The 18,884-nt window shown below is 42.7% G+C and overlaps 1 protein-coding gene across 1 annotated transcript in view; it reads right to left on the minus strand.

Annotated features, from left to right (window-relative positions):
• Window positions 1-16,560, minus strand: part of plce1 (phospholipase C, epsilon 1) — a 63,887-nt gene extending 47,327 nt beyond the window's left edge. Inside the window, exons 1-4 of the mRNA XM_018761086.2 lie at window positions 16,536-16,560; window positions 12,972-13,029; window positions 12,488-12,590; window positions 9,377-10,785 (exon numbers count right to left, since the gene is read on the minus strand). Of these exons, the coding sequence (XP_018616602.2) occupies window positions 9,377-10,414 (1,038 nt within the window). The 5' untranslated portion in view covers window positions 10,415-10,785; window positions 12,488-12,590; window positions 12,972-13,029; window positions 16,536-16,560. The remainder of the gene's footprint in view (window positions 1-9,376; window positions 10,786-12,487; window positions 12,591-12,971; window positions 13,030-16,535) is intronic.
• Window positions 16,561-18,884: the final 2,324 nt, after the last annotated feature.

The raw sequence follows: 18,884 nt of genomic DNA on the forward strand, positions 1-18,884 counted from the left end.
CTCTATACCTACTGTAATTCCAAGTAGTATTTATTCAAATTCTCATTGCTTTTGCTTTTATTAAAATTTTTTTCCAATTCTACATCATTACTTCAGTAAAGTAACAATGACTACAACCTTACTCAAAATATGCTGAAAAAATAAACACAAAACTACCATGATTTATTAATTTAACTGATAATTCTCTCCCAAGCCAATTAAAATTATTCACCTGCATATAGAGCTGTGCAATTTTACTGGACTAATTCAATTAATATCTTGCTTAACAGAACTATAAATGTGATTTGAACCAGGGTCCTTTGAGCAAAGGAGGGTAACCATAACCACTACCCTATCAGCTATCCCATTTCTTTTCCTGCTTATAAACTAATGATCATGCATTAAAAAAAAAAAAAAAACTGTCCAAGCAAAGGATATATTCAAGTAAAAGTTGAGGGCTCTTAGTACAACCAAAACTGGGAATGATGGGGTGCAGCAGATATAAATAGAAGGGGCAACACGGACCACAGTCCACAACGCTGTGTTACCCTGCCGCCTGGTGGTAGTTCACTGTCTAGTCAGTACGCTGCCAAATTACCTTTACGTTTAAAAGACCTTTACACATGCCACAAAAAAAAAAAAAAAAGTCACGTCACTCAACGAGCCACTAGAATTATAGGCAAACCTTTATTTCTCTTAACAGAGAACACATAGGTCACATTACAACTTTCAAAAAGAGAAAAAACATTTATGCACTTTTTTTCAGATTGCCCCAGATCTGCGGTATTTCACCAGTGTCTAGATCAAAACCTCTAACATTTAAAATGCCACATAACTAGTTTGTTTTAAACACACTGCACTCACATTTCAATAACTGCTTGTCCTGATCAGGGTCGCAGAGGTCCAGAGCCTATCCCAGAATCCAATCACTGAGCACAAGGCTGGGGGCAGAGGACACCCTAAATGGGATGCCAGCCCATTGCAGGGTATTAACTAATAGTGAACAAATATATCATTTTGATTGTAAACATAAACATCTAAGTTAAAACTTCATTTTCATAAAATTTCTCAGTGGAAAAGAAATTTTGGGCTTATGTTCTGTTGACAGCATGTTTATAGACTAAACATGAAGAAAAAAAAAAGGTTTTTTTAACTCTCAAAATTGTCCACAAGGTGGCAGCTAAGGGCAACCAATTTACACTTAGTCCTGTATTTATGCAATATCCAAGCGTGATATTTTACTTTTTAAAGTAAAATCATTCATGCTTATGGCCTAAAAAAACAGAATTATTTAAAAACAAAGCAAACACAGCCAATGTTGATATTAAAGAGAGCCTGGGGATCAAGTTAATTATTTTGTAAAAGTGCCATTCCTATGAGCCAACACCAGGTTTACACCTATGAAAGAACAAGGCCCCGATGACCCAATATCTCTGGGAGAGTGGCAGACACTGATGGGATATTCTGGACTCTCCTCTTCCACCCAGAAGTAAAACACTTCCCTTCCCACAGAACACAGGTCTAGTGCAGTCATTATAGGAAAATCATTCTTAAAACAGAACCTTTAAGTATTTTGTGTCTCCATATTGAGCATTAATTATGAACATGAGGACAACAGACGTCCAAAATCTAACAAGGGTTTGAAGGATGCCAACCACATGGGCTACCACCAGCTCTGGAGAGCAACACTTAGGGGCGACTGAGGGCTCTCACTTTGGCTGCTCTGTAATTATCTCTGCAGTCACATTGTCCAGGAAAGAAACTACACCACACTTCTCACATGAGAAACAAAGGGACTGTTTTGAACAACAAGGTCCCCATTTTAGTAAACAGCACCCCCACTGATGCCAATTTTGCTCTTGGAATATGTGGTTGAAAAGCTGGCATTAAGATGCTAATTCTGTGTAAGAACTGCACTTTCCAGCTCAGCTGAGAAGGGGGGGGGGGGCACATCCAGATCATATATTTCTGTTTGATGATGTCTGCATACTGGGGGGTGGGATGAGAAAAGCACTTATGAGAGAAAAATGAGAGAGAAAAAAAAAATCCAACTGCCCTTGCACATTGAAGTGATTTCATCACTTATCGTGCTAAAAATGTTCAAAAGGTTAAAAATGTTATCAGTAACACAATCAAGACAAACCACATTTCTTTGTGTGTGCTTTAGAGATTCCTGTGTGCATCATCCATGCCACAAGCTTACTTTCTGGTACATACTGACAGGTGCGTTTCAGTCGGAATTTACCGGCAAGCAAACACAACAGCAGTTTAAACAAAGGGGTGAAACATGGACAATTTTTTTTTCTAGATGAAGTTGTCACAGCAACAAGTACCTTTTCCTGAGTGCCCTTTCAGAATAACACCTGCTGTTTTCTGCTTACTGTTCCACTGTGCTACGCCAATCCACTGCACTTTGTGCAGATCTGTATCCGGCTTGAAGGTAAAGCACTTAGCACAAGGCCCATCAGTAGTGCACAGTCCTTGTAAAATTGTGTGACCCAGTCGTACACAAGGCAGGAACAGCAGAGTCATTTGGCATGGGCCTCATCTCAGCGAAGGCAGCATTATAATATACAAAACTAATTGCCAGAAAGCCTATAGCTAAATAAAATTATGTCCTCATGCATTCTATGAATAAAAATGTTTTTTTTTTTTTTTTTTTAAAACATGTAATTCTTTACATTAATATATTTCCCAAACAACAAGTGTCCTTCACAGCGTGAAATTGTCTAGGCCTCATCTGAGCTTTCATGTATGTGACAAAGTGCTTGGTCAATCGACACCCTTCCCAACCAACAGCAGGACAGTGGGCAGCACAGTGCTTATAACTGCTGCCTTTAGACACAAAGAATGCAGGTTTGAATCCCACCTCTAGGTGTAGTACCCTTGAGCAAGCCACTTACCCTAAAAAATTACTCCATTAAAATTATCCAGTGGTATAAATGGGGAAGTAATTGTAGGCAGCTCAACACTAAGTCACTTTGGAGAAAACGCGCACACACACACACACACACAATTTTCAGAACCGCTTGTCCCATACGGGGTCGCGGGGAAGAATAAATATATATGTACACGTATCCCAGATGACAAAATATCACTCCCAGTCCAAGATCCAGCAAACCAGCAAGCTTCTGAAAACCAGATTGCATTACAGGCAAACTTTCAGATGATAAAGCCAGTATTATTTCAAGTTCCTGACACACCAGACAGGAAAAAATAAGCCAGCTGGAAGCCTTGGTTCACACTAGCTTGATATAGTCGAGGTAAAACACTTGGCTGATTGTTATTACAGCCATCTGTGTCTTATCTATTGTGAAAAGAACTTACAAAGCTTACAAAACTTACAAAGCTAATAACTTTTGCCTTCCCCTCACAACCCCAAATAAATGGGGGGGAGATCAAGCTGCTACTTACTTTTCTTATCTCCTTTGTCACTGCTATGTACCAAGTGTTATTACTCTGTATATTCTTTATTTTCTAGGAGAATGAGCTTGAAACCTGGACCCCTGAACAGCAAAAAACTAACATGGTCTGCTGAGTTATCTTTTACCATTTTTCCAATGTCAAGACAGGTTTATGTTTGGAAAAAGCTAAAAGATGCCCACCCCCACTGATTGCTCCGCATGGTTGTATAACAGCCAATGAATATGAAGTCATTTTACACAACAAGGCGCCTCCTATGGTACAAACACTGGTTTTTCATCGAGACCCAATTCTCTAAGACAAGGACATGATACACACTTGTACAGTCTACCATACACAATCTAAAGACTCAACAGCTACTTCATGGATATCATTTTTAACTTGAGCATGCTGTATAACGTCACCATTTAACCAAACGATCATGAGAAGACCAGAAGCAGAGTGTTGAGCAGATTTCATTATGTACAGTATTACACTAGATCCACAACTTACAAATTTTCTAGCAAGAACCTTTTTTGAGAAGTATTTAATATATAGTATATCAACTCAAATGAATTGTCAGGACTTTAATCGATTTACCAACAGATAGCAATCATGAACAGTAAGCACTCCCTTAAGTTCTTCAACACACTGCTCTAGCTCTGGCCACGGTTCTATATTGTGCTTTCTTATTTACAATGAGTCAGAAACACTGCTCCCAGGGGACTCAGAAAACACCAGAGGGAGAGGCTGTCTGCCAACCCCATCTCCACGATTGCTCAGTGGGACAGAGAGTCCGTTGCTCTGTTCCTGTCCAAAACACGGAGCTGTCTTGGTGCTGACATTCACATTTACTATTTAGCAGATGCTTTTCTTCAAAGTGACATGCAACTCAGAATAAACAACACTGAATTTCACCAACAGGCAGAGAGATACAGACCAACACAGGTGATTCTCAAAGTAGTCACTCAGTCCAATATCACCACAATTGTTACCACATGTTACACAACTACCTGTGTACAGAATTAGTGAGGAGCCAAGGCTGTCCATGCTTGCTGCAAGTCACATCCAATTAACAAACTGAGCAACAAATCAACAATAAATCTGACATTCCTGCTTTAAGGGGAAACAAAATTTATTTTTTCCCCCGTATTTCCAAAACTGAGTTTTTCTGTTTTAAATTCCCCCTGAAATTTGTATTTTAAAATATTTTCCCCTCATTTTCATCAACCTCATGTCCAGGGCTATGTCATGGTGGTTGGGGGCATACCCAGGAAACACAGGACATGAGGAAGGGTACACATTGGACGAGATACCCGTTCATCAGGTTAGTCACACACAAATTCACTCACACTTATACACATTAAGGGAAATTTAGTCACCAATTCACGTGAAACAGATGTCCTTTGACTGTGGGAGGAACCCAGAGGAAAGCCACGGAGAACATATAAACTCTCCACACACTGATGTGTGAACCCACATCACCAGAGCTGTGAGGCAGCAGTGATGGCTGCTGTGCCTCCTGTTTGAAGACTTTTTGCATTACATAAAATTTAACTGATAGGAATGGGGAGTAGAACATCATGGTTTCACCCACCTTCATATACTTTGAGCATGAAAAGTTTTAATAGAATGGAAATGGCCTAAGTCTATCATCCCTTCTGCCAAATTCCGCCCTAATTCTTGTTCTGTTAGCAACCTCATTGAAACACTCGTTCATTATCCTCTCCGCCTGCACAGCCACACACTTGGGGAACAGAAAGTTGGCATTGTCCAACTGACCTCACAATTGCTGTGCCAGCTTCAGGAAGACACAAAAACAGAATATGGTGCCAAACACTTCCACACAAATTTTTTCCATTCAAACAAACAATCTGCCAAAACCTGCAAAGAGCCTGTTTAAAACCAGCACTTAAAAAAAGGGGGGATACAAAGTGTTTCAGAGCTTATGTTGAGATGATCCTTTGAAACTAATCTACAAAATGACAATTCAGCACTCCTAGACACAAGAGAAACCACACTCTGCCTTCCATGAGTCACGACCTGTCCACAATACCCAGTTCCTACAGCATCGAACAACAGTGTAATTGTAAAAGTTAATTGCTGTAAATTAAGCTTTTTTACCTCTCAGTCCTGGGAAGAGTTTGAACTCCTCTGTAACTACCTTTGGCATGTCTCTGACTCACTTATTTCTTGCACTGTGGAATACACCCATGTTCTCTGAGGGATGAAAGAGCCACTCCCTGCCTGTACTACTCATGAGAATAATCAGAGAGTGACAAAAAATGGACTGGGTAGAAGATTTGCATGAAAACAGATCTGCTATCATCATCATCATCATCATCAAATTATTACTCAGCTAATGATGATGTCCAAAGAAACAGTAACTGACATTTAAACAGCAGGATATTCTTACATCATTTGAAGACAAGTACCTTGATCAAGACTGCTATAGCAGGAGTGGGATTTCAACCAGTAACTTTCAGAATGCAAGTCCTCAGACTGCTACATGCTACTCATAAATCAGTCATTTTAAGCAACCACAGAAAAGTTCCTTTTCTTTGTACTAAGACCAAGTATATAAACACTAATTAAGAATAACACCAAGACAGGTTTAATCCTATTGTCTCCCAAACTGAAGACCTCATGGGAGGGGTCACTATCTTGCGCACACAGAAAGCTCTCCTACTTCAGCTATTCCCATATTTTGAAAGGGTAAAACAGACAGTTACATTGTGCAAATTCAATTTCTGCGCAGATAACACAAAACCAACAGAGCAGTCCAACTGGTGGGGCTTCTGTACAAACAGCATGATTAACTACTCAGTTTTAACAAGCCAAAGACAGGTCTATACTAGAGTGTTTTGCAAGGACAAGGACAGCAAAGTGCATGATCTGTCTGTCTTCACTGAAACACGGCCTCAGTCCCTGCATAGGTCATTCACAGCAAAGCGAGCTACTAAACTTAATGAAGGTCATCTACTGAAAGGAAATAAAGCTGCTACAGAGGTGTCCTCGGATGAACACCGTAAAAACAGTACCATCTGCTTATGTGTCACTGACTTCAGGGGCAGCTGATAACCTAGCCCTGCTTTTCATGTAGGCTAATCCTTTCCTTCTTGGTCAAGAGCCCTAATGCCTTCCATCACTGGCTGCACTCCGAGACTCTCTTCTCTGTATGCCGATGTTTATTTTGGCCCGCTTCTTTAGCTCGGAAAACAGAACTGTATATCGGACGCCACGGAATTCCTCTCAAAGTTTCAGCAGGAGAAAAAGATCACCTTCAGTGATCGCAGTTTAGTGAGTAACAAAAAACAAGGGTTTCTCAGTGCCCTTCTGTTTGGTTTCCATGGAAACGGAGCAGGAACACCAAAAGACTGCGTTTTTGACAGGCGTCCGGATTATTAACCTTTTCAATGGACTCATTATTAGGTAAGGCCTAAGCTTAGAGTTGATACAGGCCATATTTTCCTAACCAAGAGGTACCGGTAGCCACGACTGTTCCCCCAGCCAAGCCACTTCCATCTCTTGCCAGGGAGTTGTGCTCCAAGAAAACAGGATCCAAGATGCCATCAGCATGGTTGCTGCATTTTCTCAGCCATTATTCATCTAGTGGCCATGTGACGGGGAGAGAGAGAGAGTGCAGGAGAGCACCACTTTTTGCCTTTTCTACAGGGTGTGCCAAAAAGCATGAAGCACTCTTCATTATGGCATGGATTTGGTGCTCCTGTGGTCATGGCACCAAGCAACTAACATTAATAACACCGCAAGAACCAACACGTTCACTCTTCATCGCTAGAGCACTTTTAATTGTGAAATTCAGCATAAACCTGATCAAATTAACTGTTCAGTAAACAGCTAATAGGCAAACAAGAGAAATCCTCTTCTAGACAGATTTACTTGCCATAACCTGCACTCCATTAGGATCACCATCTGTTATCTTCAACTTCTGCAAAATTTGTAGATTTTCATTTGCCCATCTTCTGATAGTCCCCATCTGTTTGTTCCTCAGGTTGAAAATCAGAACATGAAAGTGAAATCTTGATGGATCTCTAAAGGAAGATTCTTTTCAGCCAACAAATGTATTGGCGCGCAGTCCTACTCCGTATCACATTAAAATATACCTGGGGTTAAAAACGCTAATTTCTGTATTATGTAACCCAATCTTTGGAACTGCACCGGCAAGCAACACCATTCTACCATTCAAAGCTACTTACAGCTTTATCCATTTAAACACATGGGCATTTTTTTCCTGGGAGCAGTTCAGGTTAAGCACCTCAGCACAAAGTAAAACAGCAGGGCTTTTGCCTGGACATCAAGTGGAACATTCAAGTGAAAGGCACTTGTCCTTAATCATCACACCACCCACTGCTTACAATGAAGAAATGACAAAATGTAAACAAGTAAGACCCATGTCAGTGAGAAGCCAAACTTTAATTCAAGCACCATTTAATTTAATTTAAGATATGCTGCTTCTTACAAAAAAGTAAAACATCAATTGTGCAGAGGCTGCATTTTTTAATTTCTGAGGATAATCTCACCACACAGGACTTGCGGTGACATTATCTACAGACAAATCCTGAGCAATTTGGTAGTGAAGGACACACCAGGCTTCCCCAGCTGTTCATGAGCTGTGACTACCATGTGCTTCTAATAAGGGGCATACCTTAACGTTTAACAAACGCTGCTTTCTCAAGAACAGTACACTAAGTTTTCCAGGTTTATGAGTTAGGCACAGCACATGCTGCTGTAAAGAAACGGTCCATCCCTCTGACTCTATGACAGCACATGATACTATAAGAAAATGAGCAGGAGGGAAAAAGACTCCCACACACTGAGTCTGAGGCTGACTGATTTCAAACCAAACAGCCCAAGCAAATCTATATATATTGTTTCACCACACCATTCCACAATACCACTCAGCCTATGAGCAGCTGTCCAGTCATTAAATGCAGCCCATTATGTAAATTCTTCTAGTGTTTTCCAATGGTCAAAACAAAAACAGACATATTAATATTTCAAGCAACATTACAAAATACGCACATCTAGGCGTTATCACCAATTAAATGTTTGCAAGTTTTTGTTGTGTGTATTTTTTGGAGATCAGAAGTCCTAATGACTCCTACCAAGATTTTTTTTTTTAAAAAAAAAAAAAAAAAAAAAAAAAAAGAGTGGATACCTTTCTCCAAACCAACTTATAACATTAGGTTTGTATCCCAAAGAACTGGACTTAGTCATTTACGTAGTTTGGTATTCTTAATGTATGAATTCAGGTTATGCACTGTAGTACACCGTTTACTACAGTGGGACTTTGAATCCACATCTTTTGATTGGAAGGTAACGGCTCTAACCATAACCTGGCACCCATACATGAACACAAATCGAAGGACTAATTAACTACTGAGGATTAACTCCCATCAGTAGTACCACCGAAAGGAGGAAGGCCTCCCACTCTTTCTGACCCACTGCAATTTCCCTGTTACTTTTACAAAACAATCAAAATATGTGCAAAGCTACATTTTTATTTATTACAAGAACATAAACATTGCCAGTATAAATCATGCCTGTTTCAAAGAACAATTTAATTCTAAGTGCTGTATACTTGGTCATACTTCAGCAGTACAGCAAATCCAAATATTCTGATGAATTTTCAGAAGGCACATGGACTACGTGACCATTGGACATTACTGGAATTTTACAGTGCTCCTCTGAGAACTTGTATCTACAAATATCATCCAAGTTTCCCTGTGTCAGAGGGTCAACAGACTACTGTAGGTCAACTGGTTAGCATGACACAGTCCAGAAACTCTCATAAAGCCAGAATGGTCACCAGCAGTAAAGAAAATGATGAAACTAGATAACATAAATACTGTACAAACTCCACAGAAGAGATAAAGATGAAAACAATACTGTACATGAGAGCAGAGTAGAGTTTTTCAAAGCACAGCTGTACTCTGGTAGAACGTAAGATCTGTGAGAAAAATTCATGACTTACCTCCAGACGGCTGACCCTCTGGTTGAGTAGGAGGAGTCTGCAGGCCTGCAGGCTGATTAACCGGGCTGCTGCACTGTGTCCTCCACATGTGTTACCCAGCTTCTCACTGGTACACAACATCCTCTCACACATAGCCTTCCATGCTTGATCTCCGATGTGTCCTGTAGGAAGGCTTCTAACGATAGCCCGGGTGCCGGCACACACCGGTTTCCTCACTTCCATATTGTTTTTGTAGTACCTCCGCACCAGCAGCGTGGAGCGGTCCTTTTTGTTGCGGACAAACTCACCCTCAGCTGGAATGCCACTGCTGCCGTTGGAAATACTGGCAGACACTTTCACAGGCACTGAGGTTTGCAAGGCACCCCGACTGCAGGTCTCCATGGGACCCTTGCATTTTGGCTTCCTGCCAGGCCTTTCCAAACTTGAGTACCAGTCTTTAGTACAACTGAGGTATGCCACATCTGTGTTCAAGCTCACTGCCATGTCTCCCACAAGGCCGCAGGTGAAGCCGTTCCTTGTGGTTGCAGGAGACAACTCCGGCAAGCTGCCCCTCCTTACTGAACCAGGACCCAAGCTGCTTTCCTCTGGTAGTCCTCCAGTGTGATCAGTCAGGTCATGGGGAAAGTTCCCCAGTTCACTGTGCTGTGACATGGAGCCGTGACTTCCAGCAGAAAAGTCCACCTTCTGCCCAGCTTGCTGTATTTCCATCACATTTGGTGTGGCACACGGTGGGGTGGGATCCAGCTTTCCCGACTCCATCCTCCACACGGCACCACAACAAGAGCCCAAACTGTCAGGAACATTGCCTGCCCTGCAGTCCTGGGCTATTTCGGCAGAAAGAACAGGGAGTGGAATTTCATGGCATAGACAGGCCACATCAGAGAGGTCTGTGTCGCTCATGCACTCGCTGATGGTTGATGCATGCAGTGCCTCTCTGTCCTGGCTGGTCCCCACAGCCATGGAGGCACCCGCCTCCTCGGTGGCCACAGTGACACCCAGAACGGTGGTGTCCCTCTGGCACGCCATGCGAATCCTCATTCCACAGAGTGTTTAGAGGATCCAGATGACTAGCAGAAGAGCATCAGGCTACCTCAGTGTGTGCCAGCGGTGGATTCCTACCACAAAGTCGGTGCAGTGAGCATGCGCTGTGCCCGAGGGCTAGCCATAACAAGCGCAAAAGCCCTTCCAGCTGTGAAATACAGGCTGGGTGGGGGGAAGCAATCCACCAATGCAGCAATCCTGGGATGAGTGGAGAATTTCCTTAGTCGCAGCAGTCTGCTGCAAGCATATCAATTCAGCAGTCGGCCATGAGGCAAGACCACAGGGACAGGGTGGACCACTCAAGTGCCGTCACAGGAGTTCCAGTTCAGCCTTCCTGGCTGCTGTGGCCAAGCTCCACCCTGAAAGGCCTGCAAGCGCCGTGGAGACAGAAGGGTAACAAGCATATGTTAGCACCAAGAACAACCTGCAAGGTAGGTGAAACTGTCTTGTAAACAAACACAAACTGTGTGTAGAAAGCAGCATGACATGCTTTAGGTGGTACCAGTCAAACACATAGTTAAAAATAAAAACCTGTTTTTAGACATTATCCCTTGACATACCATAGAAAGTCAGTCTAGCAGAATTAATGTTACGCATTAAAGTTTACAAGCTCCACCGAGGCCTGTCGGTTAACAGAAAGGCAGCATAAAATTAAAACTGCTCAGCTGTCAGTCTTAGCAAATATTTGAGTTCTAGCACACCCTCCAGTTCAGCTATAGTTCAGAATTGCACAACCCACTGTTCTTCCATCAGGCCCCTTCCACAACGAGTACAATCCAACTGGGAAGACCATGCAACTGCTTCCTTCTCACAAGACAGCAGTGCTGCGTTAATTTGGCTACAAGCTGGACACCACAGTAGCTTGACCTACATGCTGGAGTGCTGCAGATGTGCTCCTTTAGAAGGACAAGCACCCTAAAAACAACAAGACTTTTAGCTTTTTGTATGCGACAGCCTGGTGTGCACAGACCCTGCAGCGGCCATGCTTTCTCGGGGAATACCGTACGGTGGATGACTTGCTTTGCAGCTGTCCCAAATCTCAGCAAAGCAGTCAAGGCAGAAAAAAAAGAAAATCCCACTTTGAGAGCGCGTGGGCAACAGGAATGCTAGGCCTCTTTGGGGGAGGGTGAGGGCGGCCAGAAAGATTATGCAGGAGAACTCATTCTGTCAATTCTGGGTCAACACAGCCAATCAGGGCCCTTGGCGCCACCAATTCCCACACCCACGCAAAACACATCAATAACGGAGGAGCAGACAGAGGAAGCAAGCTCTTCTCTGGTTGACAGCCAGTTCCCACAAGCTCACAAAAAGTTAAATATTGACATCTTCAAGAAATTTAAATATTTAGCTTTACCTTTTAGTTCATTTTTCAAATCTTTTCAAAAAAGTCAAACATCTGTCTCCCGCAATAGAAGCAAATTATATAGAACATTTATAGAAATCACTTTTCCGGTAACGAAGCATTCTGTTACAGACGCAATAAATTTCTGAAAGTTATTATTCTGACAACAACTGACAGCATCTGAAAATTGTGTTGCTACATAAAACAGAGGCACAACACCCTTAAAAAGAGCTCTTGTCTACACAAGTTTGCTTTGGCTTGGCTATCAGTGGAGGTTTACACAACACTGATTCAGCTGGTGTTTATATGTGTTGTTATCAGCGAGTTATCAAAACGGCTGACATCCACAAGCAATCTGTAATGATTCGTCACACCCACCAATCACACAAACTTGCATGACAACCCCCACTTCCCCTCTACCACACACAGACATACACACTCTTTGACCTGGGATCACAAACTATAGCTGAACCTCACTATAATGAAGGCAACTACTGTATAACTTGTCCCCATCTTTCCACTTCCAAATGTCTCTTCTGAATGTACATTGCTTTATTTGCTTTAACTGTCTTCATCATGCATCCCTGACCAAAGTCCTCTGTTTATCATACAAAGCAGCAATAATAAGTATACCACAGGGGGAGAAAATCAAGGGTGATTACAAGCATTCTGAACGCATGTCACTAAACAGTAACAGTATGCGGGGTCTAGGATGATCCAATTCTTACCTTATCTGCGGTTCACCTCATGCCAGAGAGGCAGGTAGGAGAAACAAACTACTTTCCACAGAGCAGAGTTCTCCTTTCTCTTCGGTACTCTACGCTGAACACACTGTTGTGAAAGAGAGGCACATTAATGATCTCTGAGGGTTGGGCTCTCTGTGCAAGTCTGGCAAGACACACTCTGAAACAGTCACTTTTATTGAGTGAAAATACCAGAGCAGCCAAAGCAGGGTTTCAGCCCTGCTGTACAGGGCTTTTATTTCTCCCAGGACTGCTAAGTATATAAATGTTATGACCCTGCAGTGTTTAGGCATACGCTGACAAGCACAACGTTCACTGTGCAGGACAACTGGGTCAAAAGTTTTGCACTGTAGGCAGTTAAACTTCCGCTCTTTTATTAAGACTTTTCTGACAGCTGCTTTGCATTTCAGCAATGTTTATTCAAGAGGAGTTATAGAAGTACACGGTGAACCAAGTCAAATTATCTTACCGTTTTTGGCTGAAGACTGGATTATTAATATCTGCAAAGATCTTGCATCATCTTCTTCCTATTTGTAAATTAATTAGACAATACATGTTTATTTCTGGTAGCTAAGAAACAACCGTGTAGCATGAGCTGACAACACAGCATGCTCCAAACTGAGAAACATACTGATAAATGTCTCAACAACATGGGTGTGCCGACCTGATCTCCTGAAACAATATGAAGTTTTTTCTGTTAAGATACCTCAGCGCAAGGTGTGTCCTATCAAGACACATTGCACAATGCAGACATTTCCCAAACACATAGGACAGCTTACCAAAGGCAACTGAAGAGTCATTGCAAAAACCTTCGCAGGTATCAATATTCAGCATGAAAGAATGTGTTTCAGATGGTGCTTTTGTCCTAGGGGCTAAATAAAATCTCACCTCTGTGAAAGCCCTGAGAAAATTAACCTGAACGCAACAATGAATTGTCTACATTTTCGAAGTCACAAGTTGGTATGTTCAGAATTTGTTTTGAAAAAATCTATATGAATAGCATTAAACTTTCCCATTTAAACTCTGTTCATCCATTTTCAATAACCTGTTATCCAACCCAGAGTCATGGTGCTCAAGAACCTACCCAAGGAATCACAGCACATGAATCAACTTAAATTGACTGTATGCACTTCCACAGATATTCGTTCATGCACTACATTCATGGATAAATGTTTAAAATGCATAAAGATGTGCAAACCACCACAAAGTTGCTATAAATCAATCTTTAAAGAGGCCGACTGTCCAAAACACTATCTGTTTGAGTACACCAGGTCTCATTTGACACTCAGTTAAATTACCTCTTACAGGAAACAGTCTGACCTTCTGTAGTTTCATTCCTGAAAATACACCTCAGGAAAATATCACTAATTCAAGAGGTGAGAGATTCGTCAGATGATTTCATACTAACTGCATAAAGAGAAACTGTAACTGAGAAGTAACACTAAAATCTCTTCTTTATTTCACGCTGTAAAAAGTGACTAATTCTCAAAGTTGAGAATGATGGGAAATATTCCACAGTTATTACATACATATAAACATGTGCATTAAATACACATATACATGAATCGCTGTAAAAAATGTTACATGACAGCTGAGTAAGTTAGCCTTAGTAAGTTAGCTATGTAAGTCTAAAAACTGTCCTTATGTCTAGTGTTGTATGTTTGTATTTATGCTTATTTACGCAGCACCGTGGTCCTGCGAGACACGACATTTCATCCCACTGCATGTCCACACATGTAGTGGAATGACAATAAAGCTCGACTTGACTTGACGTATTTACAGAAGTCCCAAAACATGACTGCTGATAAGCATGTTTAAAAAATAAATAAAATCACTGCATTATTGAAACCTCGGAGAAAAGTGATCATTTTGTCTAATATTTTCTTCACATCCTTCTACAATCATGAGATCTGTACCAAATGGTAAAACCACAGACAATCTATTGCAAGAAAACTTTAATACGCATATGGAACTTATTACCAGGCAGTGCCACAGACGCCAGTAAGGGGGAGTGAACTCAAAATAATGCGGCGACTGTTTCAGTCTCACAGTGTGTGTGCGCGTGCGTGAATATGGGTGTGTGGCAGCCAGGGAAGGAGGAAACAATACAAATGCTTGTGAAAACATGAATGTACTATTCAAATTTCGCAGCTTTGGTTGTGTGTGCAAGAAAGATTTCCAAATGTGACAATCTACCTTCACTAAGACAGAGGAAACCACACAATTGCAGACACGAGTGAGAAGCCTATTGGCTGTCTCCTGAGAGAAGCTACTCTGCATGTGACCCCAAAATGCACCCCTCCACACCCCCACCAAAATGTCTCCACTGCAGCTTGTTGTTCCAATTCCTGGCAATGCACGGGATCAAACCCCACACACGCGCACTCGGCTTGGGAAGGCTTTTCGTGGCCTTTCGCTTACTGGCACTATCAATGGAGCTGGCGGGGAAATTCCTGTTGCCATGGAGTGCTCAACAATGCGACAAGCGGGGGGTCAGGGAAGAGCAAGGGTGCAAATTGGATGGGCAATCAAAGAGCGATGACACAATCTGATAAAGCAACAAAGAGGCTGGCATTCTCAAAATGTACCTTCAGTCACCGAAAGCAGAGATTTGGGTTTTTTTTTGTTGTTTGATATCAATTTCAGTTCTTAGACATTTAAGTAATTTTTCATGACCACACATTTATCCATTTAGCTGACACTTTTCTGCAAAGCAACTTACAGTGTCGAGCTTACAATTATTTAAGCATTTATGCAGATGGTTAATTTTACTAGAGCAATTTAGAGTAAGTACCTTGCTCAAGGGTACTACAGCTGGAGGGGGAGGGGATCGAACCTGCGACCTTTGCATCCAAAGGCAGTAGCTCTAAGCACAACGCCACCAGCTGTCCCTACACTGCACCTGAACATCATTCATGAGTTCTCAGACTCCCACATGCAGAAGACGATGCCAAATGTCCTCAATGCCTCCAGGTCAGCAACATCTACTCTAGAAATAGAAATATAGCACAGTACTGACTCCACCATATCAAGTATCAGCTGAAAACCTGGACTGTCATGCAACATGATACACTTCACAAGGCAGAGAAGACAGCTGAATAAGCAGAAAACTAAATAAATAATGTATGTATCTGGCAAGACATTTATGAGCATATGGGTTACAGTTATGATGTCATTCCGCTCCAAGACAGAGGACTTCAGTCTTAAAAAGAGCAAGAATAGTCCCACTGCAAAGGTTTGGGGAGCAAATTTGGGGCAACTGACCATTTTGTGAGGAAGAAGAGGCGAGAAGAAAATGTTCAACCTACGGATCAGCAACAAGGGTTGTGTTTTCCACAGCAATTAATTATGAAGTAAAATTAATTCATGTTGTAGTTACTGGTTACAAATATGCAAAAAAAAAGGAACAAGACAAAAAGCTTGAATTTTTGCACATCAGCACTTGGGGTATTATGAGGCAAAGCAGGGCAGGCTCATTCAGTTGTTTAAATATATATATTCACTGCGCCATTACAGCCTGCTAAAGATGATGAATGTGCTGTCCCATAAAAAAGGGTCTCCTAAGCCAAGACACACATCAACAGCCCTTTTTTTTCCACCATTAACCTCAGGTTGGCGGTGAAAGGTTAATTTTGCCAGAACCCTGAGGAATAAATCACTACTATGTGTACCTGTACTTTCCTCCTGCAGCATTGTTCTCTCAAGATGAGTAAAACAGACGAAAAAAGGAGGAGCACGAGTGTTTCACAAAAAAATTAAACGCTGCAAAAATATCCTGTCGGGTGTAGTTAACGTGGACAATTAGTATTTAGTGCATGATAAATGCTGAGTTAGAACTGATTGGTCGAAACGAGTTTTCGCACGCAAACAGGCAAAAAAAAAAACGTAAAGCTGCCACAGACGCGAGAGTTTCTCGCTAAACTTGCACTGAAACATGGAGAGAAAGGTCGAAAAAGCAGCAGAAATCCTTGTTAAAGCGGGGAAAAAAAACTGTCTAAAAACTGAGGCGCCGCACTCGAGCGGGAACTCTTACCGCAAAGCGCCGCGCGCGCCGCCCTCAACGCCGCCGCCGCCGTTGCCGCGCTTCACGCGACACAGCTCCGTCCGCGTGCACAGTGGCGCGCGTGCCGGTCAGCGTGGAGAACGAGCCCGCGCCGCCACCGCGAGGGCAGGAGCGCGGAGCGCCTTCATTGTGTCACTGCGATGGAATGCGGACATCAAAGTGCCGCTCGCAGACGCGCGCGCACACACACACACACCCACACACCAGTTACAGTACTTAGGGAAGCACCGATCACAATCTTCCCCTACGTACAGCGGTGCGCAGGGTGCGGGGCACCAGGTGGCGGAGTGGTTAGGACCGGTCTCTTGCACTCAAAGGACGCAGGTTCAAGTCCCAGCTCGTGCTGCAAGTACACGTGCGCAAAGTGTCTACCCTACATTCACGTATTGATTTGGAATTCATTTATTCATTTACCCTCAACTGATGCAATTTGAAAGTATATATAATTAAATTTTAAAAAACTAACCCAGCTACACAGGTGGGCGAGTTGTAGAGTTTAGAGAGAAGCATCAGCTAAATAACTAAACGTAAATCGAAATAAATTTCATTCAGTTACATTTCAAACCTCCAGTTATACGCAGACAAGGACACACGCACATAAATACATGCACATATAGAGATTCATACATCAGCAAACACACGTGTACATATAAACCCTGAAACTCAAATGTACTGAAAAATGTGCAATAAAGATGCAGCACAGAGGAACCGACAAACTTTATACGTATGTATGTAAATATGTACGTGTTCACTATATACACTGTGTGTGTGTGTGTGTGCAGTATGTGGTGCAGTCTTAACTGGTTGCTAAGCAACGGCCTACAGTTTATTTACAGTTTAAATGTGATGGGCTGTGCTTTCACTGGCTCTACAGTGTGTTTCATCTGGTCAAATGGGTTAAGAGGAGGAGAAATCCTCTGGATTGGGTCCATACAGCTATGAATGATATAAATATGGAGATCCGGCCTCTACGAGTTGGGTTTTCGTAGGACGGGAGGCGAAGGCGGCTGGGATTTCGGCCGCACCGGTGCACCAGCTGGGCTCCTTTTTTTGTCCATCGGTATCTCTTTGCTTCTGACGCATTGCTGCAAAGGAGCAGCGGCTGCGTGGAGACCCAGCGCCCTGCCGACGTCCCCCTTCCAAGCCGCCCCGCACACACACTGCACACACACCACCTTGCCAAGGCCATGGCACGGAGCACAGGGCCCCTCCACTCCCCGCCCCCCGCATGTTTTGGGCCCTGAAGCGGAGCTGCTGCCAGATGTGTGCTGCTGTGGAAGATTTGTCACGACTTCCCAGTCTCCTTCCAAGTGCCTGAACCCTCCAGGAGGGAACTCTTATGCCATTTGTAAGGAATGTGCAGCCCCCCCCCCTCACACTCCCTCCATTCCCCCTAAACACACACACACACAGAGAGCTCCCAAACCCCAGATTGTTCTCCATCAATAAACCAGACTCAAGGTTCCCTTTTGTTCACACAGACATTTCTGTTCAGTCACTTTGGGTCGACGTAGTTTTTTTTCAGTTATGTCTCGTTCAAGATGAAAAAGTTACTGCATTTATATTTACATTTCTTCACTTTGCGGACGCTTTTCTCCAAAGCGATGCACATCTCGGAGAGCAGTGCAAAGAGTGTGGTACATCAGCACAAGGAGAGATTTGGATGCAGACGCGTGATTGTACAGTATACCGCAGTACAAACCGGTGTACATCACACAAGTGGCTGCATTGAGGATTTTCCATCATTATACAAATTGTTATTAAATGTGAGAAGAACATTGCAGATGTGTCATGCTGCCAAGTCCGAGAAAGGCTTCAAACCAACAAGGTTAGCATTGGAATTAAGGTTATGGGTTAGAAATACGGTTAGGGTCCTTTTTAGGGTTAGGGTCCTGCATAAGATTTTTAAAATTTTGTACTTTCTGTCAGTCCTACAAGCAGCTGCCCATGTGCTGTACGCTGTCACTTTGCAGTATCTGCTGAAAGAAGAATAGTGAATATAGGAGTAAAATGCACTGTAAACCCTCCTTAAGAGTAGCACTGCTGTCTCACAGCACCTGGGTGGTGTGAGAGGACGTGGGTTCGATCCCTGCTCAGTCTGCACCTCTCAAAAAGTGCATGTTCTTGGGGTGCTCTGGTTTCCTCCCACACTGCAAAGACATGCTGTTCAGGTTCACCCATAGTGTGTGAATGACAGAGAGAGAGAGTGTGTGTGTTCCACTGATGTGTGGATGAGTGACCCAGTGTAAGTAGTGCATCTAGCAGTGTAAGTCACTGCGGTGAATAAGATGTGTGGGCTCATAACACTACATAGAGTTC

The sequence above is a fragment of the Scleropages formosus genome, chromosome 24, assembly GCF_900964775.1.
Source record: "Scleropages formosus chromosome 24, fSclFor1.1, whole genome shotgun sequence".
Classification (NCBI taxonomy): Eukaryota; Metazoa; Chordata; class Actinopteri; order Osteoglossiformes; family Osteoglossidae; genus Scleropages; species Scleropages formosus.